The sequence below is a fragment of the Carcharhinus amblyrhynchos genome, chromosome 1 (genome assembly GCF_965287045.1).
Source record: "Carcharhinus amblyrhynchos chromosome 1, sCarAmb.v2.hapA, whole genome shotgun sequence".
In the NCBI taxonomy this organism is placed as follows: Eukaryota; Metazoa; Chordata; class Chondrichthyes; order Carcharhiniformes; family Carcharhinidae; genus Carcharhinus; species Carcharhinus amblyrhynchos.
Window position 1 is genome coordinate 110,261,863 of NC_137324.1, and position 27,387 is coordinate 110,289,249.

At 41.2% G+C, this 27,387-nt stretch overlaps 1 protein-coding gene across 5 annotated transcripts in view; it reads right to left on the reverse strand.

Moving 5' to 3' along the window:
* Positions 1-27,387, reverse strand: part of arhgap24 (Rho GTPase activating protein 24) — a 619,498-nt gene that overhangs the window by 32,407 nt on the left and 559,704 nt on the right. For 4 of the 5 annotated variants that reach the window (XM_080191101.1, XM_080191092.1, XM_080191083.1 and 1 more), the window contains 2 exons: positions 22,211-22,418; positions 1,613-1,745 (listed from right to left, as the gene is read on the reverse strand). In XM_080191101.1, the coding sequence (XP_080047227.1) occupies positions 1,613-1,745; positions 22,211-22,418 (341 nt within the window). Of the gene's footprint in view, positions 1-1,612; positions 1,746-22,210; positions 22,419-23,283; positions 23,858-27,387 lie in introns of those variants that run through there. The other variant, XM_080191111.1, reaches the window with a different exon arrangement.

Consider the following 27,387-nt stretch of genomic DNA (forward strand, 5'->3'; position numbering starts at 1 on the left):
GAATAGTCTCCATGAACCAAGTAGTAGTTTCTTATTCTGTAGTTTCTCATTCTGTAGTTTCTCATATTGTTATAATGGTGGCAGGATCCAAGGGGCTGGGGACATGTAGCTATATTCACGATATAAAACTTATTGATGAAGTTTAATTGATCACTTTCTGAAGTTTGGTAATTCACTTCTGTCATGGAAGTACTTGAAATTAAATACATTTTAAATCTATTTTTTAATTTGTTCATGGGATGTGGGCATTAAAGGCATGATAGGCATTATGTGATCTTGGATGAGTGTGAAGATTTTCAAGTATTTCTGTTATATTGGGCCTTTTAGAGAATAAACAAAACACTTATGCATGCCAGTTGGCTTTATTGGCTTACTTTTATGATCCAGGCCTGAAACCCAGCAATATCTGGCCAGCACTATTTCTCAACGCCACTACTGAGATACGTTTGGTGCTGGAAATAGTAGGGTAAATGTTATCTTTATTTGGTTTTATGGATGAAACTATCTATAGATTTATATATGCTCATACATGTGGAAAATATTGTAATAATAATTAACAAATGGAAAATTAAGGAAGTCCACAGTTTGACAATCAACCATATTGATCAGAACTTTTTGGTGAGGACAGGCCATCTCTGAAGTTTTACACTTTGGCTTTCAAATGATTGACCTAACGCATTTTCTGTGATATTGAAAATTTATAGCATGTACAGCATTGCTATATCTCAGTGTTGTCCATAGGGATTACTGACCAACTAGACTCTGGCTACAGCCAGTGTTTTAGCCACCTGCACTAATATTCATGGAAATTTTCATTGACATAATGCAGGAACATGTACCTAACATGTTTATATCCACTTAGCTAGTATTTACTGTAATTCAATTCAAAACCTTGCAGTCTTTCTCTTTAAGGAATGTCTGGGATTCTGCCATATATTTGATGCAGTAGAACTTACTGCAACTTCTAGCTTTTTGTCAAGTTCTCCTGGCAATACTTCCTGGGAGTAATTTTAAAATGCCTGCTCCTGCTTTCCATCCAAAATGCATTCGGATGTAGCTTGTCATTTCCCATCACGTGTTCTGTTGGAGGTGCTTGTTATTGACTGATTTTACTTTCTCTTGCTGGCCTGGACTAGTTGAACGGAACACAACATCAGCTCCCCTCTCCAGCCAATGATTTGCTTCCAAGGTGCAAAAATTCAGCATTTGTGACTGTGTTATTTTAGAAGCAGGAACGAAGGAAATAAACATTCACCACAACAAACAAAACACATTTTGTATTTTGTTTTACCACTTTAGCAGAAAATAGACAAAAGCATTAAAAAGTGCACATTCATACACCAAATGAATGTGAACATTAAGATTACTTGCTCAATTCTGATGTCTAATATCATTTTTTAATTTCTGAATCAAAAGTAAAATTAGCTTCATCTGGATTCCCAATTAGCTACATGTGCCAATAAATAATTTATTTGACAACACGGCTATAGAAGATATACAGTTATATAAGAGGGAGAGAGAGGATTGTACCTAACCAGCTATTTAAATTACTTAATGTAAACATAGGTTCCAATTTATTGCATTTGAGACTAGGTTGGGATAAAATTCTTACACTTTCCTGTTCTTTGGTGAAGAGTTTGGCACACGAGAGGAACTCATCATATTTGGCGTAGGGGATGACGGGCTCCGGCAGCTCCCGCAGATACAGCTTGAGTAATGAGGCCACGGTGTGCACATCTGTATTGCTAAAAGAGCAAACTAGTGGTCATTGCAAAGCAATCCATAATACCATTTTGCACCATTTGTGGAAGTTGTGAATTTTAAATGTAAAGAACCGAGATTACAGATCAGAATCCACAACTTTATTTCCAATGGTTGCATGCTTTGGGTAAACTCGATAAATGCAAGCATGTGTTGTTGACAGGAAACTGCCAGCAATAACATAGAGAAGGACTTGCATTCATGTAACACTTCTCACAACACCAAAGATCTCAAAGCAATTTACAGCCAATGAAACACTTTCTGAAGTGTAGTCAGTGTTGTAACACAGGAAACACAATCAATTTGATTTGATTTGATTTGATTTATTATTGTCACATGTATTAACATACAGTGAAAAGTTTTGTTTCTTGCACACTATATAGACAAAGCATACCGTTCATAGAGAAGGATATGAGAGTGTGCAAAATGTAATGTTACAATCATAGCTAGGGTGTAGAGAAAGATCAACTTAATGCAAGGTAAGTCCATTCAAATGTCTGACAGCGGCAGGGAAGAAACTTTTCTTGAGTCAGTTGGTATGTGACCTCAGACTTTTGTATCTTTTTCCTGATGGAAGAAGGTGAAAGAGAGAATGTGATAATGACCAGATAATCTGTTTGTGTGATGTTGATCGAGGGTTAAATATTGGGCAGAACACTGGGGATAACTCCGCTGATATTCGTCAAAATAGTGTCTTCGGTGTTTCACATCCACCCAAACAGGCAGATGGGGCTTCGGTTAAAATCTCATCTGAAAGACGACACCTCCAGCAATGCAGCATCCCCTCAGTATGGCACTGGAGTATCAGTCTTGACTTCTGTAGTCAAGCTCTGAAGTGGAACTTGAATCTAGAAACTCACAGGTGAGAGTAATACCATGAGTCATGACTGACACACAATATATGGCAAAATAGCTATCAGCACATTGTGTGCAATTGTCCAGTATGTGCTGGAATTGCTGTACTTCCCCACCTCCAAGATGCACGCAGAAAATGATCCCCGGCTTTTGTTTCTATTTTGAACCAAGTCCCGTGACTAGCCACAGTGCTCTCATTTACATAAATGTAACTTCCTGCATTGAGTCATTTAAACCTATTGAATGAGTACCAACATAAAATAATTCAACCTATTTAAACACAACTGATAATTTTTGATTAGTTTATTGCTAAAAATAAACAGTTATTATTTTACAATTTCCAGGCATTTGGTGTATACATGAATCTAATCATCTAGCACTTGTAGCATGTCCATTAATCCAATAATTTGGATTTTTTTTATAGCTGATTACCCAATGCAGATGATTAAATTGCATTTAAGCAACACTCTGCCACTGCATCAGCTAATTGGATTATTAACAAGATAAACAATCAACAAAATAGGTGATGCTACTCAATAATTCACACAGGGTCACTGACTACTTAATTTACTGGATTGAGACATTTTAAACAAGTTATTTTGTTCTTCTTTCTCACACTGAAAACAAATGAAAAGGCAAATAATTGAGTGGCTACAAAGAAATAGTAAAACTGATATCAAAGTGCCAAAGGCTCCTATCAGAGGTATAATTAAACGGGATAGGGTTAGATTGTCCTGTTCCAGGGTTATTCATACTGGTTCAATGTTGAATGCATTCATTGAGCCATAATATAAAGCTGATAACCAAATAGACAAAACCTTTGCGCTGATTCCGAGGTGTAATTGCAGTTCAGAGTTTGTACCCACTAATCAATCTCTATTCATGGAGAAATAATTTTAGGTTACCTGACAAGAAGCCAATTTTCCTGATGGTTTGGGAAAACCCAATCTGTGTACTTTTCCACCTTCAGAAATGCAGACCTAACTTACATGACTTTGCTGGGATTTTGGCTTTTCACATGGGGGTAGGCTTGCAGTGCATTTTGTAACAATGATGGACTGTGTGAGGACTGAGTATGGAGGCAGCCTGGTTAGAAACCTTGGCTTTCCAAAACAGCAACATGGCTCCCACCATAATTTAAAGGTCCCCTAAACCTCAATGTTCATCCTCTCACCCACTAACCCATCTGACATGCCGCGCCATTCTCCATCAGGCCACCCAAGCCACCCCATTCCCTCTCAGGTTTCCCTTGCTACCCCATGCCACATCATGCTCCCTCATGTTACTTCCAGCTCCCCTTGAATTCTTCATAGCCACTAACCCAATATGCAATAAGTGAAGTCCTGTGGAGCTTTGCAATAGCAATAGGAATTCTTTTAAAATCATTGGGAGAAAAACCTCTAACCAGTTATTGAAGTGCTGAATTCAAATACAGTGTCATTGACAAGGGAAAGAAATAAAACCACTTACTGCAAAAATACATAATCTGTTATGGGGAGGCAATGGCCTAGAGGTATTATCACTATATTATTAAATGAGAAACTCAGCTAAAGTTCTGGGGACCCAGATTCGAATCCTGCCATGGCACTTGGTGGAATTTGAATTCAATAAAAAATATCTGGAATTAAGAATTTACTGATGACTATGAAACCCATTATTGATTCTTGTAAAAACCCATCTTGTTCACTAATGTCCTTTAGGGAAGGAAATCTGCAGTCCTTCCCTGGTCTGGCCTACATGTGACTCCAGAACCACAGCAGTGTGGTTGGCTCTCAACTGTCCTCCATGTGAAACTCGGGATGGGCAATAAATGCTGGCCAGTCAGCAATGCCCATGTCCCACGGTTGAATACAAAAAAAGTGCACATTACATTTGTAAACAAACAAGAAACACATCAACAGCATATTCTTCTATTACAGCTTCTTCACAGACTCCATCATTCTTGGATAAATAGACTACCTGCTGAGCTATTGAAACTTAGCCAAGCATTCATAATGGCTACAACAATCATGACAACACTTTTGACCTACATAGACTAAAACTGTCCAAAGAGAATGGTGTCCCATTTCAATTTCAAAGCATTGTAACTATCAACAAATGGAGAAGAACAGTTATGTTTCCAACTTTCAAAAGAATGTCATATTTTTACTACCAGAGCACAAAACATGACAGCAGAGGCTGACAAGATTTTAAGTTTTTAATGTGGTATGTCACAATCTTCAGTGGAAAATGTACTGGAATGTATGTCAACACTTACACAAAAGTGGTCAATATAAGAATCAACTTACCTTCGCTGGATGATCCCTGTGATGAATCACTGCATTAATATCCATCTATGTTACAACAGCGTGCTTAATAGCGACATTTGCTAGCAAAACATTTTATGTATATCTTTCAGGAAGTGTCTGATTCTTCAGCAGGCTTATGCCAGTGGTCACAATCTTTTGATGGAGGTGCATCTTTTCCTGGCTTTCAAAACCCATACCAGCACATGAAAATATGTGCAGAGGGAAATGCAATTTTCCTGTGTTTCCTCACAATGGGGACATCCAATCTTGGAAGAAGTGCATGCACATTTTGCAGCCAAGGCCTTCTATTCACAAGAAGGCAACATGAAAAAGGCATGGAGTTGGGAATGTAGAGGAGTTACTTTTCCTAACTGGACAAATTCAGTGTTTCACGGCATGCTTTACCTCTCCACTGGGGGATGAAAATCAGGCTCAAGCTCTTTACATAAAGTCCTATTAGAAAATACAAAGGATATGTTTCTCTAGCCTCCTCTCAACCTTCTTCTTGGCTGCAGGAGGCACTGCACATTCCCTGTCAATGGGAATTCCTGCAGAAGCCACCTCACACCACTGGGACACTGGTAGCAGGGGGTACATCGCGGATAGGACCAGAGAATCCATGGTCAAAATATTTCATGATGTGGGTATGCCGGCGTTGGACTGGCGTAAACACAGTAAAAAGTCTGACAACACCAGGTTTTAGTCCAACCTATTTATTTGATAATATACTCGCAAGCTTTCGAGGGGTTACCCTCTTCGTCAGGTGAATTCACCTGACGAAGAGGGTAACCCCTCGAAAGCTTGCGAGTATATTATCAAATAAATAGGTTGGACTAAAACCTGGTGTTGTCAGACTTTTTACTGTGTTTACAAAATATTTCACACAGCACAATGACAGTGCCATCAAATCTTTATTAGCCAAAAGTACCTCAATTTCATTTTTTATGCTTACAAATTTTAGGATCATAGAATCATGGAATAGTTACAACACAGGAGGCCATTCAGTCTGTCAAGCCTGTTTTGGTTCTCTGTAAAAGCTACTCAGGCTAGCTCAGTCCTTTTGTCTTTTCTCTTCAACTGCTTATCCAATTCCCTTTGGAAAGTTCTGATTCAATTTGCCTTCACCACATTCTCAGACAGTGTACTCCAGATCCTAACTCCTTGCTGTGTAAAATTGTTTCCCCTCATACTGCCTCTGGTTCTTTTGCCAATTACCTTAAATTAGTGTCCCTTGCTTCTCCACTCTTTCATCAATGGGGAATAACTTCTTCCTATCTACTCAGTCCAGATTCCCCTTGATATGAAACACCTCCAACAAATCTCCTCTCAACCTTCTCTTGGCCCAACAGAACACTCCCAGCTTTGCCAATCTACCCATGTAACTGATGTCTCTCATCCCTGGGACCAATCTCATGCATCTTTACTACATTCTTCATATTATCCCTAAAGTGCAGTGTACAGAATTGGACACAACACTCCACCTGAGGCTAAGCACTGTTTAAAAAGCTTCATGATAACTTCTTGGCCTGTATTTATAAAGCCCAGAATTTCCCATGTTTTATCAAGCACTTTCTCAGTCTATTCTTCAGTGATTTTTGCACATAATATCCCAGGTCCTTCTACACCCCTTTTGGAATTGTGTTTTTTGTCTTATATTGCCTTTCCTCAATCTTCCTACCAAAATGTACTGCTTCATGATTTAGCACATTGCATTTCAAAAGAGAACCTTTCTATCTTCTTCATCTATTATATTGTGCTGTTGTAAATAGCAACTTAATCCCATACATTTAAATGATCACATTTTATAAATGTTAGTCTTGGAAATGTAACCTTGTCCAGTTAGTGTGATCCTATCAGAAACACCAGTCAATCAGCAGATTTGTTTTTTCAATGTTCTTTCCTCCTTTCCAGAAGGTGGTGAGACATGCCAGGGTATGACTGTTTGTGCTTGGTTACATATAGCGATTGGGAATTATTTATCAAGCCTGCTATGGATATTTTCCTGACTTCAGAGGCGTCAGTCACCCAGTCTATACACAGTATGAACATCTAACTTGACAGTAGCTGACTCACATTGTCCTGCATTAGTTGTCACAAAGTGTAATCCAGGAACGTAATAGTATTCTGTTCTGATCTTGACTTGATATTTAGGCCTTTCACAAGTGAGTTTTTCTCCAATCTCATCAAACACTTGGAGAAAGAAGTCTTGATTTGAGTCACTAAGCTGCTTTAATTCAGAGAAAGTGATACTTGGGAGCATCAGTTATGATCAACTTCACTTAATTCAATAAATGCAATTTATCTTTGTGCATCAATACAAAATAATGAATAAGCTACAGACCCCACACCAGAATGCAGGAACGCCAGCAGGGACTCAAGATTCAGAAGGCGCAGAACTCGCCGGTGATGTTACAGGCATGAATCTGTTTTTTAAACATTTCAATTTATTTTAATATTACTACATGCCTTGTTGATGCAGTTTACAAGTTCACCAGGTGAGTGTAGCCTCCATGGGAAAGGGTCATGTCCAAGCAGTATCCTAGCAACGCCCCCTGATACAGGTTGGCACTACCAGGTTGGTATCATGCTCATGCTATTTTGGTAATGTCACCGTGGCAGGCTCTGACATGGGGAGGGAAAGGGGCTGATGACTGAACAAGGGTTGCTTGGGGAGGAAGGTGCTGATGATTGGTAGGGAAAAGGGCTAATGATCTTGAATGGGAGGGAGGGGGCTGACACCTCTGAGGTGAGCTGGGGGAAAAGGTTTATTGCTGTTCTGATCAGCCTTAGTGTAGCCGGGCCCTGCTGGTGAGTTGAGGCGTCGCCGCCTCCCTCCACCCAATTCCGTATGACAGCGTGAAACATGCTCCCTTGATTTTTGTCAGCAGAATGTCGCAAGATAGAATCATAGAAAATCATAGAGCAACACAGCATGGAAATGGCCTTTTGCCCAACAGGTCCATGCTGACTATTGTGCCCTCCCAGCTAGTCCCAATTGCCCGTGTTTGGCCTATATCCCTCTAATCCTTTCCCTTCCATGTACCTAAAAGAATCATGGGGCAAGATAGCATGGAAAATGTGGAAAGAAAAATGAACTGCTTCTCTGGACATATCACTTCTATTTACTATGTAGCTTATGTAATTAGGGGAAAACATAAGTGGCAAGCATGAGCAAGATTAATTTATACAAGCAAAGCTAATCAATCAGCTGAGTTGTCAGCTCATCTCATCTCCATTATCTGATTTAAAATACTAACTTTTGGATCTCCCACAGTATTGTAGAGCCAAAGGACTTTCAATTCTTTTTGACAGACTTTCCAACTATGCATGCAGATACAAAAAAGGTCAATTCTACTAATGGACAACCAACTTTACAAATAATACATACGGCCTAAAGATTTGTACAATACTTGCTGCAGAAAGCATACTTCTTGTTTGGGCTGCCTTTTCTGTTTCTCTCTCTTTTTGCAAAGCTCATCTCACTGTGGGATTTGTGTTTTCTGTCAATACAGAGTAAGAACAAGGCAAGAGGCAGCGATTGAGGATGAACCATTCAAAGAATTATAGCAGTAATGCAAGCTCTCAGTTAGAACAAGCCGGACTGAGTAAGACAGCTATAGAAATGACAGGATTTAGCAATAAAAAACAGGTCATAAAATTGACAAAGGAGACTCCAAATGAATGCATGTGGCCTGCATAAAATGAGGGGAGGTTAATTTATTTATTTAATAACTTTGAGCACGAGAACTCTAAGCTTGTATTCCCAGTGTTCCCAAAATAATCCAGTCCCATGGCGCCCAGTGCATGTGGAAAGCTTCAAGCACAACTGCGAACACAGACACTGCTGCTGCTGCTCCTGCTCCAGGGCTAGCCAAGCATGGACATGACGCCAGTGTGATCCATTCCACCTCTCTTTGCCACTTGGCTGGAAACAGACTCGTAAGCAAGTCCTTCAGATTACCCAACACTTTTAGCCCCAAATTGAGGTTCAACCAACTTAAATAATGCAAAAAGTATTCTTATCTCTCCCATTCAAAATGAGCAGCATGGTGGCACAGTGATTAGCACTACTGCCTCACAGCTCCAGAGACCCAAGTTTAATTCCGGCCTCGGGTCACTGTCTATGTGGAGTTTGCACATTCTCCCTTTGTATGCATAGGTTTCCTCCCACAGTCTGAAGATGTGCGCGTTATGTTAATTGACCATGATAAACTGCTCCTTAGCATCAGGGTGATTAGCAGGGTAAATATACAGGATTATGGGAATAGGGCCTGGGTGGGATTGTTGTCATTGCAGGTTTGATGGGCCAAATGACCTCTTTCTACACTATAGGGATTCTAGAGGGCCAGTTCCTAGCTTAGCCTAAAAGATTTTCTTAGTCTTACACCATCTGTGTAATGGCAACGTTCTGTACCTTTGGTTTAACTCAAACAATGTAGGCCAAACCTCCCTCTGAAATAAGAGGCTGACAAATCTGTAATTTTTTTTCCCACACACAGTAATCATTTTATTGTACCTTTTGATCAGAGTAGCTGGAAAATGATTTTCCTTCAGTAGTTGTGTGACAGGGCTGTCAAAAGTAATTGCATGGTTTAAGTTCAATCAATCTCTACCATTTAAACAATTATCTGAGAACTCTAGGATATACATGTAGACTATGAAGTTATAACATTGGAATCAGCAGCAAAAAATCTCACTGTAAGATTAAAAATGCCTGTAATTGAAAAAATGTTAATTATAGCAAGTGAACTCTCAATTCAAAACAAAAGATGAAAATGTGAACTCCTTATTTTACAACTCTGGAAACTTGGTGGCTGTAATCAGAGTACCAACTTCATCAACAATTTTATACAAGAGCCTCCACTTTCTATTAGTAGCCTGGAGGCTCACTAGTAGCTGATATGGATTAAAAAATTGGTCACCTGAATCATGCAAGGCTCCATTTTCCACGATGCAATTTGGAGGCAGAAAATGAGGCAATGCCATTGGCAATTGTTATTCATTTAGATATAATAACATAATGAAGGTGCCTCACCTTATACTTCACCACCAACAGCAGGACTGCCTAGTCTTCAGAAGCAAAATGATATATGGTCTCAAACTATCTCCTGTTTTGTTATTGTGAACAAATCGTTCCCCTCTCTGTCACTGTTATTACTTCCCTAATAATGGTGAGCTGCAGCCCTTTGATAGTTGGCCCTCTCCAGACATCAAACAAAATTGTCTCCTGTTGATTTATATCTCAGAATGTGTCGACATGATTCTGAGATGAAAGCAAAATGGACTGTGGATGCAAGACATTCCTACTTCCCCGTCCCGGGAATACACAGGGAAAATGGGTTAGAACTGACCGAAGCCCAAAAACAAACCTTTTGTTGCGACCAACCAAGGGGACATAATAAAGAGCCCGTTCCTCCTCACCCTGTCGTAACAAAATATTTAAAAATTTAGAAAGGCTGACCTTTTAAAATTGTGATACATTTCTCAGAAGTATTCTGCTAGGTTCATGCTCTCACTGTTTGGCTGCAACAGGATGTAGCTTTCTATAATTATATCACCACATCAAAAGAATGCTTGGTTCCCCTCCCACCGCAGAGAAATGAGGATATAAAACTTGCCTTTAGTCTTCTGAACATTTCTTTATACAGTGCTCTAGGCACCTGACTTAGCAGACTGTGTGCGATGTCTGTCCCAAAGCATTATATCACGAGACAGTAAGAGTAACGATGATGGAGAAGCAATGGCCATTCCACTTACAATTCCAATCACAATTGAACTTCTTTTTATATTGGAGAAAAGTTGTTCACATGCCTTTAGAGACAATCTACGCAATTTAAACAATGAGTTTTCCTTGCATTGGGCTGGAGATTTCAATCTCTTTAGTTTATGGATTTCGATGTTGAACATAGTTCTTTTTAACTTGCATGCCACTTCAACATCCAATAGCTAAAAGTAATTTCCTAATTAAGTTCCATATAAGCAGGGTTACAGCCATTTAACATACATGCAGTACCATTTAATAGAAAGAGGATGATGCCATATAGCTCAACAAAATAGCCTTGCAGGTGTTATTTTTTAATCAATGTCTACATTTCTGCGATACATCCTAATAATGTGTGTTTGTTGACATAAATTATGAAAAGACTGAAGTAATGCAAAATATGGGTAAATTTCTGAGACTCAACCCCTCAACTAATTTAAAAATTCCATAAATCTAAATCAAAACTAAAGACATTATATCCTTTTGTGATCATGGGCCTATACTTTACTCATTTCCTTAAAACAGCACTTCATTTGTTGGCCTTTTATCTTAATGAAGGGATATATGAAGTTACTTCCCAAATTATTGCTACTTCCACATCTTTACCACAGGTAACTGACCTGTAAATCTATGAAGCAGTTATGTCGTTGTAAGTAATCTTACCAAAAGCTGTAAGGCTTGTCACTGGTGAGTGTGCATACTGAGAACTTGTAGGGTACCTGCCATTGGAAGCTTGCTGGATAACTTAGCAGAGGCTTTGCTCGCCAGATGAAACTGTAGTGGTGTCAGGACACTCCTGGGACAAAGTTTAATTATTCACAGCAACCCCCGTGCAATATTAAAAATTCTAAATTTAATTGAATCTTCAATTTTCATGGGTACAATCCCCAGTTGCAATTTTTAATGTCAATGGTTTCAATGGCTACTCATCAGCTGATCAGTGTGACAAATTCCAATAAAGATCTGTGACAAGGTGGGTGTTCTATTTGTAATTTTCTGGCCTTCTGGGCGGCACGGTAGCACAGTGGTTAGCACTGCTGCTTCACAGCTCCAGCGACCGGGGTTCAATTCCTGGCTTGGGTCACTGTCTGTGTGGAGTTTGCACATTCTCCTTGTGTCTGCGTGGGTTTCCTCCGGGTGCTCCGGTTTCCTCCCACAGTCCAAAGATATGTGGGTTAGGTTGATTGGCCATGCTAAAACTGCCCCTTAGTGTCCTGGGATGTGTAGGTTCGAGGGATTCGCGGGTAAATGTGTAGGGATATGGGGGTAGAGCCTGGGTGGGATTGTGGTCGGTGCAGACTTGATGGGCCGAAGGGCCTGTTTCTGCACTGTAGGGTTCTATGTTCTATATTTTCTGATCTTTTAGAAACTAAGATGCTGACAGCCTGAGCGCAAGTAGAGACAATTTTTCAGACAACTCTGCGCAATAGTTTCTGTTTTCCCAATGTTTACCTGGAGGAAATTGTACCCCATTCACAACTGGATATCCCTCAAACTGTCTCACAGCACAGGAGGTGGTGGAGGTTCAAGATGGATGTGGAGGGGTGGAGCTATGAGTTGTCAGCGTATATATGGACTCTTCTGCAATGTCAAGCCTGCCTTCCTGGAAATGACCCTGTAGCAGCCAACAGTGTTTCAGAGGGACTGGAACTCCACACAAAGTGGCTAGGTTGATTGGCCATGTGAAGTTGTCCCTTAATGCCAGGGGGACTAGCAGGGTAAGTGTGTGGCGTTTCAGGGGTAGGGCCCAGGTGGGATTGTTATCAGTGCAGGCCTGCTAGGCTGAATGGCCTCGTTCTGCACTGTAAGGATTCAATGATGATGAGAAAGTTATTTAATTTCTTGATTGGACACTGTGGATCCCTGGTGCATATGTTGCTTTCTATCCATTTAATGGTAAGTTTGGAGAGGGTTCCTAAAACAGTGTTCGAACCCTGATTTGCATATTCAAGGTGCCTAATGTTGGTTTCAGGTGGTCGCCTGCATCACTACTTTCAACTTGGTCATCGAGGAAGTTTGGGTGAACGTTTGTGATTTTGGTACACTAGTGAAGAGAATAAATTCTGATATGTGGATACATTTCTTCAGTTTTAGGTAGAACATGGAATAGACAATGCTTATTGCCTCTATGTTTATGGTCTTGATTTATCAGTTCTACAAAAGACTGACATAACCAAAAATATGGATGTCAATCAGAAATAACAATTAATTAATTAAACACAAAATCCTGACTAAAGAGAAAAGTCACAATATTAACCCAACTCACTCAATGAGAAGCAGTTGGGATTGGGTGGAAGACTGGTTTTACAGCCTGGATGATTTTCTCTTCAAAGGCCTGATTGGTTTCAAAATTGCCTCAACAAATTAGGCAATGATATTCTGTCATAGAGTCATTGAGGTTTACAGCATGGAAACAGGCCCTTTGGCCCAACCTGTCCATGCCGCCCTTTTTTTGAAAACTCCTAAGCTAATCCTAATTGCTTGCGTTTAGCCCATATCCCTCTATACCTATCAACCCACATGACTATCTAAATGCATATTAAAAGATAAAATTGTACCCGTCTCTACTACTACCTCTGACAGCTTGTTCCAGATACTCACCACTCTTTGTGTGAAAAAATTGCCCCTCTGGACACTTTTATATCTCTCTCCTCTCACTTTAAACCTATGCCCTCTAGTTTTAAACTCCCCTACCTTTGGGAAAAGATATCGATGATCTACCTTGTCTATGCCCCTCATTATTTTATAGACCTCTATAAGGTCACCTCTCAGTCTCCCATGATCCAGAGAAAAAAGTCCCAGTCTATCCAGCCTCTCCTTATAACTCAATCCATTAAGTCCCAGTAGCATCCTAGTAAATCTTTTCTGCACTTCTTCTTGTTTAATAATATCCTTTCTATAATAGGGTGACCGGAACTGTACACAGTATTTCAAGTGTGGTCTTACCAATGTCTTGTACAACTTCAACAAAACATCCCAACTCCTATATTCAATGTCCTGACTGATGAAATCAAGTATGCCAAATGCCTTCTTCACCACTCTATCCATCTGTGACCCCACTTTCAAGAAGCTATGAACATGTACCCCTAGATCTCTTTGTATCTCTCGGTAACGCCCTACCATTAACTGAGTAAGTCCTGCCCTTGTTCAATCTACCAAAATGCATCACCTCACATTTGTCTAAATTAAACTCCATCTGCCATTCGTTGGCCCATTGGCCCAATTGATCAAGATTCTGTTGCGATTGGAGATAACCTTCTTCACTGTCCACTATGCCACCAATCTTGGTGTCATCTGCAAATTTACTATCCATGCCCCCTATATTCTCATCCAAATCATTAATATAAATGACAAATAACAGTGGGCTATGCACTGATCCCTGAGGCATATCACTGGTCACAGGCCTTCAGTTTGAAAAACAACCCTCTACAACCACCCTCTAGATTCTGTCAAGAAGTCAATTTTGTATCCATTTAGATACCTCACTCTGGATCCCATGAGATTTAACTTTATGCCAGAAACTACCATGCTTATTCTGTGCTTCAAATATAATGATAAACTTTAAGGAATTGCATACCTGTGGTTTTATTAGCAGGGAGCCACACTAGTTGTGAATTTTTAAAACTGAATACTATTTGCAAAAATTACAGTTTGGACACTGTCAGCACCCAATTTCTGATCTAATAATGCCCTTTGTAGATACAACTATGATGTTCTGGTTCACCACTCACTGCCTAACATGCCAAACAAATATCACATTGTGCGAGTCACTAAAACTTGGACTGGACTAACAGTGCCAGAATAATGTATAGGCATTATTATTCCAGTCAGGCTTAAATTAAATACTCTCCAAATCCCTTCATTGTGATTTTTCTAGAGTTAAGCTTCACACAATCTCAACATAAAATATTCTGTTATCTTCATTTCTTTTTTCCCTTTCATTTTTTCTCTTCATCTCATTTAGCTTCACAGGCAGCTGAAGCTGCTGGTACTTTGTTCCAGTGACTGTTCTTCATGCATGAATGTGACAGCAGGGTATCTGACCATTCAAGAGGGAGTGTAATTTCCCTGAAGCTGACCCTCAGCTTGCCAATGCCGCTCATAGTCAGACACTTGCTTTCAAGGATTACTAGCTAACTATCAAGAGTTGGACGAGCCTTGTCTAATCCTCCTTGTCTAAGAATGTGGCTAATTGGCTGCCAACGTCATAGAGGTGTCAGGCACCTAATTCACCTCCCCAAAAATGGCTGGTCCTCTGTCCATTGTGAACTGAGTGTTGTCAAGCATAATAATTAAAAAAAAAGTTTAATGAATTTATTTTGTTTGTGTCACAAGCAGGCTTACATTAACACTGTAATAAATTTACTGTGAAAATCCCCTAGTCGCCATACACTGGCACCTGTTCAGGTACACTGAGGGAAAATTTAGCATGGTCAATGCACCTAACCAGCACATCTTTCAGACTGCGGGAGGAAACTGGAGCACCCTGAGGAAACCTACGCAGACATGGGGAGAACATACAGACTCTGCACTGACAGTGACCCAAGTTGGGAATCAAAGCTGGGTCCTTGGCATAGTGAGGCAGCAGTGCTAACCACTATGCTGCTATGTTTTAACAATGTCTGCTGGATGAATACTTAACAGTAGTGCTGATAGTAGAAAAATTAGAACAACTTTATAGGTGTCATTTGGAAATTAAGAGAGTCTTTCAGTAAAGTTATGTTAAATATATAACTGGAAATAAAGTAATGTCTTCGGACATCCAGAGCTTATTCTCCTTCTTAATCAGTCCTCACAGTTGAAGGACCAAAAAGGAGTTCTCAGGTAACTCAGGAGTCAAAGATGTGACTTACAGTCTCTTATCACAGGTGGGGCAGATGAGGTTGGAGACCAGATGGGCAGGTGGGGATTGCAGGGGCTCGGGGGAGGGGGGGGTGTGGAGTCCCTGGGTCACTACACATTCCTTTCACTGCAACACTTGGCTTAAGTTTGCCCTCGCTGATGAAACTCAGAGGCAGAGGCATTCAGTTCCTTCCTGAGTGCTTTTCCTCCACTTAAGGCAGCCTTGGGCCAGGGATTCCCAGACGTCGATGGGGATGTTGCAATTCTTCAAGGATGCTTTGAGGGTGTCCTTAAATTGTTTCCTCTGCCCTCCTGTGCCATGATTCTTGGCCAACTGCTGGATCTCTGGTGTTTTCTCCACCCACTATCTGTTCTTTAGGTAATGGATTTTTTGCTGGACCTCAGCCTTCAGCCGTCTGGAGAGCTGCTTTCTTGCTGTCACGTAGGGTTGCTGCTTCAGATTCAGAAAAGCCTTATGCTTGCGCTCATCAGCTCCTCGATCATCTGGTTATTCTCATTGAACCAGTCTTGGTCTTTCCTGGTCGAGTGACCAAACATCTCTTCGCAGCTGTTGATTTTGGAGGCTTTAAGGACAGACCACAGACTGTGGATACTACATCTCTGGGTCTCAGTGAGGCATCAGTTTGGCAGTGAGGTGCTGGCTGGATAGGGTTCTATTATCTGCACCTTTGAGTACCTCCACACTGATTTTCATGAAGCATTGTTTCTATTTCCATTGCTGTTCTGGGGCTACATTGGTGTTGATCACAGAGTGGATGAGACTATAACCTGTCCAGCAGTCAGCAGCTCCTGTCATGATGCAAGTGATACGCATGTCCTTGTTGTCCCTTGCTCATTGAGTAGATGCCAGTGCTTTAAGTGAGGGTATTGCCATGAGGCCTTGCCCTTGTCTCTCTGACAGAACAAGGTGTTGGTTATGATGAGGCTATGTTCTAGGCATTTAGTCAGGAACATGGTGCTGCTGGTGATGGATTTTCCTGCCCTGCTCTCTGCTGATTATTCCTCCCCAAAAGTCAGCGTCCTTTCCAACTCTGGCGTTGAAGTCACAAAGGAGGAACAACTTGTCACCCTTTGGGATTGTTCAAGTCTCAAGTAAAATTCCTCTTTGGACTTGTCTGCAGCTCCCAGTGTTGGGGTGTATGAGCTGCAGACTGTAGCGCATTGGATCTGGGCTGGGATGAGCTGGAGCATCATAAAATTTTCATCTATCTCACAACAGATGGCCAACTAGTTTGTTTTTAATGGTGAAACCAAACCTGTAGAGGTGGTAATCTATTGGTTTACCTTTCCAGAAAGTGGTGTGACTGCTGCCTTGCTGCTTGAGCTGTCCTTCCCCTGCCTGCCGGATCTTGCTTAGAGCAGTGATGTCAATGTGGCAACACCTGAGCTCCCAGGTAGTGGTATGCTGTTCTGCTCTGTCATTGCTGGGGTTACCCAGGACGCTCCTGATGTTCCAGGTCCCAAACTTCATTTTAAGGAGTTGAAGCTGCCTATGCGTGAGTTCCTTTAACATGGGTCCCGTTGCACACCAGATCCCACGTGGGTCCAACGTAATAAGGCCTTGGTCCAGTGGCAAGGAGGTCCCAAAATGACTGGAGACCAGGCTCCACTGGGCACCTCACTCCATAGTGAAACACTGGGTCAAAATCCTGAAACTGCCTCCTTAACAGTTCTATGGCTGTCTCTACAGTCACTACAGTGACTACAGTGGTTCAAGAAGGCTGCTCACCACCTTCTCAAAGGCAATTAGGGGTGGAGAATAAACACTGGCCTAGCCAGAGATGTCCACATCCTATAAATAAATAAAAACCAAATGTTTGTAAACCACAGCAACCACTGGGAAATCCCCCTGCTCTTCCTTCAATAGTGTCATAGAATTCCTTTCATCTACTTGACAAGTCAGATGGAGTTTCAGTTTAAGGTCATGTCTGAAAGAAAAGAGGCAGCCCACCCCCACTCTCTCATGTCCCCCAGCCATGTTTGGCGGCAGTGGAGGCAGCCCGCCTTTGACCCCCAGTGAGATCTTCTGGTCCTGCAATTTCAATGGGGGTTTCTATTGTCCGCACCCTCCGCCGTGGGGAATCTGCAGCAGGGGGTCACCGTCAGTTGGACCGGATGATCCCACTGGCAGGAATGACCAAAACATCCCATCCAACACCTCTCACAGTTTAGCACTCCCTCAGGATATTATAATCTCAAGCTGCCTGAACAGCATTTGGACCCATGACTTTCACAGAGGTAAGGATATCCTACTATCCACTGAGCTAATGCTTACCCTTGACAAGGGTCATACTAAAAATGCTGGTAAACATGAGAATTCATGAGCTCTTTTCTACTGCTGTGCTTGCATCTCTCTCTATGATCACGCTTGATAATACCAATTATGCCAAATGCTCTTTTTAATTGGCAACAAAACACCGTATAATCTTAACTGAGGAGACAATAGAATGTTTCAAGAGGCAGTTGGAAACATGAAATCATGGAAGTATTATAGATATTAGAAGCAATAGTTAATTTATTTGCATCACAAGTCTACATGCAATGTGTTACATGATACTACAATTGTAGCCAACTTTCTGGTTGGATTAATGATTGAATAAAAGTCTCTCTTGCTGTGTGTTGACAGCCATTTTGAACCAATTTGGATTGAAATTGGATCAGACTCCATGTTTAGGACCATGTGCTTCACACACTCACTAAGAGTCAAATCACAGGAAGAAGTTGATAATATTGCTTTGATAGATTAATATGTAAATAGTCTTTACAAATAATGATAGAACAGCATATTTATGTATTTGAGTCCTGTCACCAGGCATGCAAGTATCAACGTGGTATTGACAACTAAATTCAATATGGTTTCAAATCATAAAACAAACACAATGATCAATTTAGCAGAGAAGGGGCATGTGCTCTATTGGCAAGGGCATTTGGGCAGCTGCTATATTGATAGGGGCCTATTTTTAGGCACTTCTGTTGGCTGCCTGGAACAAGCAAAGGCTTCATTTCAACACTGAAAAGATATCCTGTGCCCGATGCAGACTGGACTCTCACATTTGTTGAGACAGTTAGCTTGATCTGATTCGTATTCCTGATTTTGGAGATGTCTGTCTGAGATTTCTCCTGCCCCAACTCAGATGCGATTTTACAGTGAGGCAGGGCAGGACTACAGATTGGAAGCCCACCCTAGTCCCCTTAAATGGCCAATTAATAGTGCTGGTAGTCAAGTCCCCAGAATCCTAAAAAAAGGGGCCTCGGTAGTTTTGATGTATTTTGTGGAATTGGCAGTCGTAGGATTGCTCCACTTGGATCTACAAAATAAATGCTGATCTCCATCTGCTCCTTGTATACTGATCCATGATCCTTGGGCCCAGATAGACAAACTATATGAGGGACCCGAGTGGTGCCCATAGCTCAGGTGAGTTATGGTAATGAGACCCAAAGACAAATCTAGTTTGTTGCTCTCTGTTCTGCCTCACAACACTAGTATCACAACCCATGGACCGCAATCAATAAAGAAAAGCAACAACACCTCCTCCATGATCATCCTCACCAGAGGTACCCCATAAGGCTGTGTTCTCAGCCCTCTACTATACTCCTTATATACCTATGACTGTGTAGTCAAACTCCCCTCCAACTCGATTTTCAAGTTTGCGGATGACACCAGCGCAATGGATTGGATCTAAAATAATAATGAGATAGAGTACAGGAATGAGATAGAGAATTTGGTGAACTGGTGCAATGACAATAATCTCCCTCAATGTCAACAAAATGAAGGAGATAATCATCAAATTCAGGAAGCATAGTGGAGAACATGTCCCTGTCTACATCAATGGGAACAAAGTAGAAATGGTCAAGAGCTTCAAGCTTTTAGGTGTGAAATCACCAACAACCTGTCCTGGTCCCCTTATGCTGACACCATAGTTAAGAAAGCCCACCAATGCCTCTATTTCCTCAGAAGACTAAGGAAATTTGGCATGTCCATTACGACTCTCACCAACTTTTACAGAAAGACCATAGAAAGGATCTTTCTGGTTGTATCACAGTTTGGTATGCCTCCTGTTCTGCTCGCCAAGAACTACAAAGGGTCGTGAATGAAGCCCATTCCACCATGCAAACCAGCCTCCCATCCATTGACTCTGCCTACACTTCCTGCTGCTTTGGCAAAGCAGCCAGCATAATTAAGGACCCCACACACCTTGGACATTCTCTCTTCCATCTTCTTCCATCGGGAAAAAGATCAAAAATCTGAAGTCACGTACCAACTGACTCAAGAGCAGCTTCTTCCCTACTTCCATCATATTTTTGAATGGACCCACCTCGCACTAAGTTGATCTTTCTCTATATCCTAGCTATGACTGTAACACTACTTTTTGCACTCTTTCCTGTCCTTCTCTGTGAATGGTATGTTTTGTCTGCTTAGCATACAAGAAAAATGCTTTTCACTGTACACATATGACAATCATGTGACAATAATAAATCAAATCTAATCAAATCAGGTCCTCTAACCAATGTAGACCATTTGTCTCTCTTAGTAACACATTTCAGTTGAATATACTTATGGAAGTAAATTGAAATGGGTTGACGTGATCTCCTTCAGTAATAAGCACAATAAAACCAAACTGGACCAAGTAAATCCAGAATACTGATACATATCAGCTTTAAAAAGCATTGTATAACAATCTTGCCCTTAAATTATAATAAATGCTAGTAAATATTATTCATAATGTACAATTATTAATAATTCAATAACCAATTAATGGTCACTACCTGATGCATCATCATTTTGGAAAACCATGGCAGCTGATTTTTCATTTTGAGCATTAAGTGTTCTGTTTTTTTAAAATTCATATTTCAATTGTTTTTTGTTTATATATTTTATCACAATACATGAGACAATTTATTTTTGTTCAATTAATCACATTCAAGATTTTTTCCCCCACTATTTCTTCCAGCTGAGCATAGTACTAATTCACTTACTAAATTAGAAGTTACTTCGTGTTGTGTGATTTATTTTCATCTTTATCGACTTATTCATCTGATTTGGTCAGCCATCTTGTTGTGAGCTCCAGCAATGTTCTCATCTCCTGCCAAGCTCCCATGTGTATTTGTATTGATTGCTTCTTCAGATCCTCCCTCATTTCTTTTCTCTTAACTGCCTTTCATGCTTGATTAGACTGGTTCATATATCCACAATCTGCTTTTGTGCCTTAGAGCTTTTGTTCCAACTTTGCCAAACTTATTGGACAACACAGCTTTCCTGACATTTCCAAACCTGTGGTAACTTTCATTTGGTTAAGCCAGGGCCAGAAACAATAATCTTGACTCTGGCTTTGAGAACTGGAATATTGTAACTTCAGATGATTTTCATTTGGAAACTGTGGACTGATGCTTTGCAGCATTTAAATGTCCATTAAAAAGTAATCTGCTGTTGGAGAAGATGGTATGTGAATGATTAACAATAAGATAATGAATGGATTAGAATTTGATTTAATATTGTCACATGTATTAGTACGCAATGAAAAGTATTGCTTCTTGTGTGCTATTCAGACAAAGCATATCATTCACGGAGAAGGAAAAAAGCGCAGAATGTAGTGTTACAGTCATAGCTAGGGTGTAAGATGATCAGAATTCAACAAGATCAGAGTACAAAAAGCACCATCAGTGGCCTAAATCATTCATCTCTGATCATGGCTGGGATTTTCCGATGCCACTGAAAGTTAATGGAGTTTTGGCCGGAATGCTCAATTTTCTGTTCATGTTCCAATGGGTCCCACCATGGATGAAACTGGAGAATCCTGCCTAATTTCTTATATCCCTCAATCACTTTGTTTACCAAAAAACTATCCAGCTTGTAAGGAGACTGCTACTCCTAACTTATGCTGATCCATGATATTTTAAGAGCTTTACCAGTTTTATAATATTCAAAACAATGTAGCAAAAAGTCAAATGTTTAATTTAAGATCAATAATAATGCTGCTAAATAACAATACAAATCTTGGTTCAGGACTTTGCCCTGAAGTGTGTAAAATAGTTACAGCTAAAATCGTGGTTTCCATTGAAAAAAGTATAGCCAGCAAAAGTATTAACTGTGGCTTAATTGATAGTGCTGTTGCCCATGTCAGATGGTCCTGGGTTTAAGTCACAATTCAGAACTTGAATACAAAAATGGCAGACTAGTGCAGTGCTGCCAGAGGATTCCTACACTTTTTGAGATTCTTTTCTTCAATTAAAATTTTAAACTGAGGCCCCGCCTGTCCTTTCAGGTGGTCATAAAAGATTCCATGACACTACCTGAAAGAAGGACAGGGGAGTTATGCCCAGTGCCTTGGTAAAAATATAGCCCTCAATCGGAATCACAAAAACAGATCATCGGTCATTGTGAGATTACTGTTTGTCAGAGATTGCTGTGCACAAATTGGCTGCTGGGTTTCCTACATTATAACGATGACTACACTTTGAAAGTACTTCATCGGCTATAAAGTATTTTGAGATGTCTAGTTGTCATAAAAGGTGCTATACAAGTGCAAGTTTTTTTCTCCCTCAAACTTAAACAAAAGTATGCATTGTAATATAAGGAATAATTTAGAAAATGTATTTGACCAGACGTTAAGTAATCCATATATCTCTTAAAGAATAATTTAAAAAAAACACTTAGCAATATGTCTACAAACACAATCCTTACCTATCAAACAAGGGCTTCTCACCACAGTCGAAGGCCTCTTGTAACTCCTTAACTAGATTTGCCTGACCAGGTAGGCGGAAAAGACCCTCTTCCTTTAGTCCTCTCTGGCGAATGAAGTCTGCACACTGTTCCACAAGTGTTGGTGCCATGTGTGTGCCATATCTGCGTTCATACCGTACAGTGTCTTCAAGACGTTGACCAAAGATACCTGTTCAATCACAGACACAAAGATGACAACTTAGCCCACAGCAAATGATCCCAGGTGAAGCTAACAGCTGACCAAACAGACAACAGAGCACAGAAATGCTCATGATAGAAGATACCACAAGAGGAGGCAATGGTGTAGCAGTATTGTGGCTGGACTAATAATCCAGAGACCCAAGTTTGAATCTCACCCTGGCAGCTGGGGTAATTTGAATTCACTAAAAATCTGGAATTAGAAATCCAATGATGACCTTGAAACCATTGTTGTAAAAATCCATCCGGTTCACTACTAACTTTCAGGAAGAAAAGCTATCATCCATACCTGGTCTGGCCTACATGTGACTCTAGACACACAGCAATATGGTTGACTTTTAAATGTCCTCAGGGAAGAGCAATAAATGGCCAAGCCAATGACAGCCACATCCCACGAACAAATAAAAAAAATAAAATTACAATAATTAAATCACTATTAAATGATCGCACACTAGGTCACCAGATCCAACCTCTGCTCAAAGACATCCCTTTCTGATTTACAGCACCTTAGTCATCCAATTTGTACATTCACTGTAATGTGCAAAAACGTATGTACTCTGACATGGGGCATTTACTGACAATCTACGGTGGAAAGTTTATTCTTCGTCACAACAAACTAATCAGCAATTCATTGCTCCATCTAATTTTCTTGTCAAGCTCAATGCACATTTGTTATGATACAGAAGAAAACACTCATAAGCGAGGAGATACCTTTTCATACACTGAAGAAAGTTGCACGGGTTAAAACATTCAGTCGCAGCCGATGGTTTATGTACAGACTGGCAACCATCACAGATTTTTAAATAGCTACTGACACACGCTCCAACAAAACTTACCTTTTCTGAAGCTAAAACATCGCTTTATTTTCCTGTAGGTAGTTTTGGGGAAGAAAGTAGGGTATGTCAAAGCATTTGCTGTGCAGAATATAATATTCTTATTCTCAGGCATTGCAAAGTGTTGAACTTTGTCTGCGCTGTATACGTTGTCCACATGAGCTATTCTTCAAACTGGACCAGTCACAGTGATTATTAACAGGCTCTAAAGGCACAAAGAATTATTTTTTAAAAAATGAGATATTTCACAAGCAATTCGCCATCAAAGAAAAGCTTGAAAATCCCACCAGTGTGCTCACTGTAATGCCAGACTTCTTCGAGAGGGACGACTTAAAAGCCCTCTGTGAGAAATAACTCCAGCTCTGCAGTCTGTGTCACTCGCTGCCTCCAGCAGTGAAACTGAGGCAGAAAATATTCGGTCAAAAGGAGAACTGACTTTCACTTGACTTGCAGCTGCAGTCACATGCGGTAGCTTTCCAGCAGGCAATTAATGATCTCTTTGGCATGCATAGGTGGTGCCAATCCACTAACCCTTCAGAGAGCATTCAATTCGCATCCCCCGACTGCCTCCTTTTCTTTTATGTTGGTCCTGTAGTCTGCCTGATCTGCTGTCATTAGTTAAAAGCACAGACTTTTTATATCAATAGAATCTAATCAGGGAGTGAATCTTGTAAGCAAACATGCATGAAAACAATTCTTTCTTTCTCCCTCATTAGCTTATTTCTTTGGACTGACATTAACTGGCTAGTGTAAGGCCTCTCCCTCTCTCTGAGCTCCCAGCCAGCAAACAATAATGTAATCACGTGTAGGTAAATGATTGATAGAGAGGTATGGTCTGTAATCGGAGCTAGCATTCTGTATATGTTAAGTGGAGCAGTGTTGGCAGCAGTTCCTTAGAGTAGAGGCAGTATTTTTTCAGCTCCTTTATGAAGGTGAGGGGCATTGCCTAGTACTCACAGGCTAGACACAATGGTCTGATGCTAGATGACTGATCAAAATGTCACTTGATTCTCTCAAACATCACTTACACACTTGAGACACCAGCTTGTTGTGTTTTCTGCTGTCACCTTGAATTTGTGCCTAAAACACCTTTACTCACTTTCGGCTGAAAATATTTGATAACAGTACAAATTACAGAAACAAAACAGTTTTTGGTTCATTGGGCACACAGCCAATTCTTATGTTGAAGAACTTTATATGAAAAAGAACTGGAGACGCAATTCAGCACAATGCCCTGTGCATCACAATTTTCAAACAGTATGTAATCCAGGTGAGAAGGGCAAAAAAAGATTAAAAGCGCAGGCCCAATATTGAGTGGAAACCAATCAGAAAAATTCCTCCCTGGCTGCTTTATGAGAGTGGAACGAGCACAGGAGACTCCTCTGGACCTGCTGTTTTGTGCCCCTTTAACTTCTCTTGAGTTTGTGCTGTTGAGAGCTTCCAGTAAACTGCAGGGGTAGGATTTCCAGAGAGGCTTCCCCATCGCCTACTTCAGCAGAAGATTAGCAGAAACTCCCAGAGGAATGAAGTAATGGCAGGAAATCTGGGAGCCATCTTAGAAATTAGAATTTAAATTTTTAATCTCCACACTAGTTTTACATCACTATAACAATATAACAATATTTAATTAATTTCATAGCAGAGAAATACTGACATCAACAGTATAAAGTGTATTATAATATTCAAGTCACAAGGGATGCCGAGGATAATTTGCTTAAGCAATTTAGATTTTCTTGTAAGGATCAATTTTGATGACCAATTCAACAAAGTGCATCAGAGGAGAACCAGGCTCCTGACCTGAGCACATAATCTTCCAGTGAGCCCTGATTTGGAGACAGTGGGTAGACAAATCTTACACACCTAGTGAACTAATGGAGCGGCAATGGATGGAAGAGGGAATCTGTGGGAACGTGCTCAGTCTAAGTCAACAGGAACCTTAAAGGACCAGGGACTGCAAAACCTTTGTGAAAGAAACAGGTGAGTTAATTTGCTTGCAGTGATTCGCACAAATATTGCAGCTGCAGGTGCCCTCTCAGCTGAGAAATTTGCCTGAGGGTTTCCAAGGTCAATTCAATGGCTTACTCATTGGAATGGTGATTGGCGTAAATCTTAGCTTTTATTGGTAGAGGGATTGAATTTTCGAGCCATGAGGTCATGTTGCAACTGTACAAAACTCTGGTGTGGCCGACTTGGAGTATTGCGTACAGTTCTGGTCGCCGCATTATAAAAAAGATGTGGAGGCATTGGAAAGGGTGCAGAGGAGGTTTACCAGGATGTTGCCTGGTATGGTGGGAAGGTCTTGAGGAAAGGCTGAGGGACTTGAGGTTATTTTCGTTAGAAAGAAGAAGGTTAAGAGGTGACCTAATTGAGGCATACAAGATGATCAGAGGGTTAGATAGAATGGATAGTGAGAGCCCTTTTCCTCAGATGGTGATGGCTAACATGAGGGGACATAGCTTTAAATTAAGGGGTGGTAATTATAGGATGGATGTCAGAGGTAGGTTCTTTACTCAGAGGGTAGTAAGGGCGTGGAATGCCCTGCCTGCAGCAGTTGTGGACTCGCCAACTTTAAGGGCGTTCAAATGGTTAGTGGATAGGCATATGGATAACATTGGAATAGTTTAGGTTGGAGGGTCATTAGATTGGTTCCACTGGTTGGCGCAACATCGAGGGCTGAAGGGCCTGTACTGCGCTGTAATGTTCTATGTTCTAACCAGTATACAACAAAAGTAGGGTGTGTTTATCCCATGAGCGCAGCGGGCTGGGAAAATCAATCAGTGGCCATTTCTCAGGCTTCCCACTGGGCATTATAGCCTCTGTGAGTCTCTGGCTGTCAGATTTCCAGTGCCATCAGCTCCGCACCAGAAATCAGCGTGGAGCTGTATAATTTATGCTAGCGGTGATTAGCAGGCCTGGGACTGAAGTCTCCGGGCCCACGAGTGTCTCCCCGCTTTACTCCAGCGGGGTTTACAATACCTCCCTAGTAGCGGGAACTGGCACCTTGACCTTGCTGGAGTGAAGGGGATGCCATAGAGGCCCCCAGGAGGTCGGCAGTAAAGGGCGGGGGTGCCCTCTGGGCATTGCCATCTTGGCAGTGCCATTCTGGCCTCTTGGCAATGCCAGGGGCATCTTGGCACTACTCACCAGGCATTGGGCAGTGGCAAGGGGTGGGGCAATCGGTGTGGGTGGGAGACCCCTGCTGTCACTGTGCAGAGGGAGAGGGCCAGCAATCGGGACTGGCCATCAAGGTGGAGGAGTGTCAGCCTACTGGTGGGGGGAGGGGGGGGGTGTTGAGGGGTTGGGACTCCAGGCAGGGTGTACAGGGCTGCAGGGGGTACAGGTGGAGAGAGTGGGCTCGAGGCTGGTGGCCTAGACATGTCAGGGGGGTGAGGCGGGGCGGGGGTATAGGGAAGGGTGGCAGCAATCAGGAGGTTGGCAGTGTGGGCCTACTGTGTGTGTGTCGATCTCGCATGAGCACTGGCACACTCAGTGCTAGGCTGCCAACCTCCCCTGATTTTTAGTATGAATTGTGCTAGTGCATGTGCACTGCACAGAGTGTGGAGATTTATTTTGAAACTCCCACTGAAAAATCAATGTGATTTACTCCAGCTTTTATGTGAATTCGAAACTTAGAATCTTTTGAGAGAATCACTCCCACGATCCTTATTCTGCAGAATGAATCTTAAAGTATCTTTCTTCCAGGTGGCCCAAAGGAGATTTGTTGTCCTTTATATGATCCAATCTCCTGTTGCCTTACTGTAATACCAAAAACAATAAATTCTTTAGCCCCTCTTTAAAATGTGTTGAGGAATCTATGACCACAGGCAGCCTGATGTATATGGCAGAGATCACCCGAGATTAACTGAAATGTGCCACTGTCACTAAGGTTGAGTGTTCTGGTCACCATCAGCTTGTGGGTATGCCGGCGTTGGACTGGCATAAACACAGTGAAAAGTCTGACAACACCAGGTTTTAGTCCAACCTATTTATTTGATAATATACTCACAAGCTTTCGGGTTAGTCCCTTCGTTAGGTGAATGGAGAGTTCTGGTCTCAGACAGAGCATATAAAGCACAGACAGTTTAGAGATTACTGATTAGAATGCGA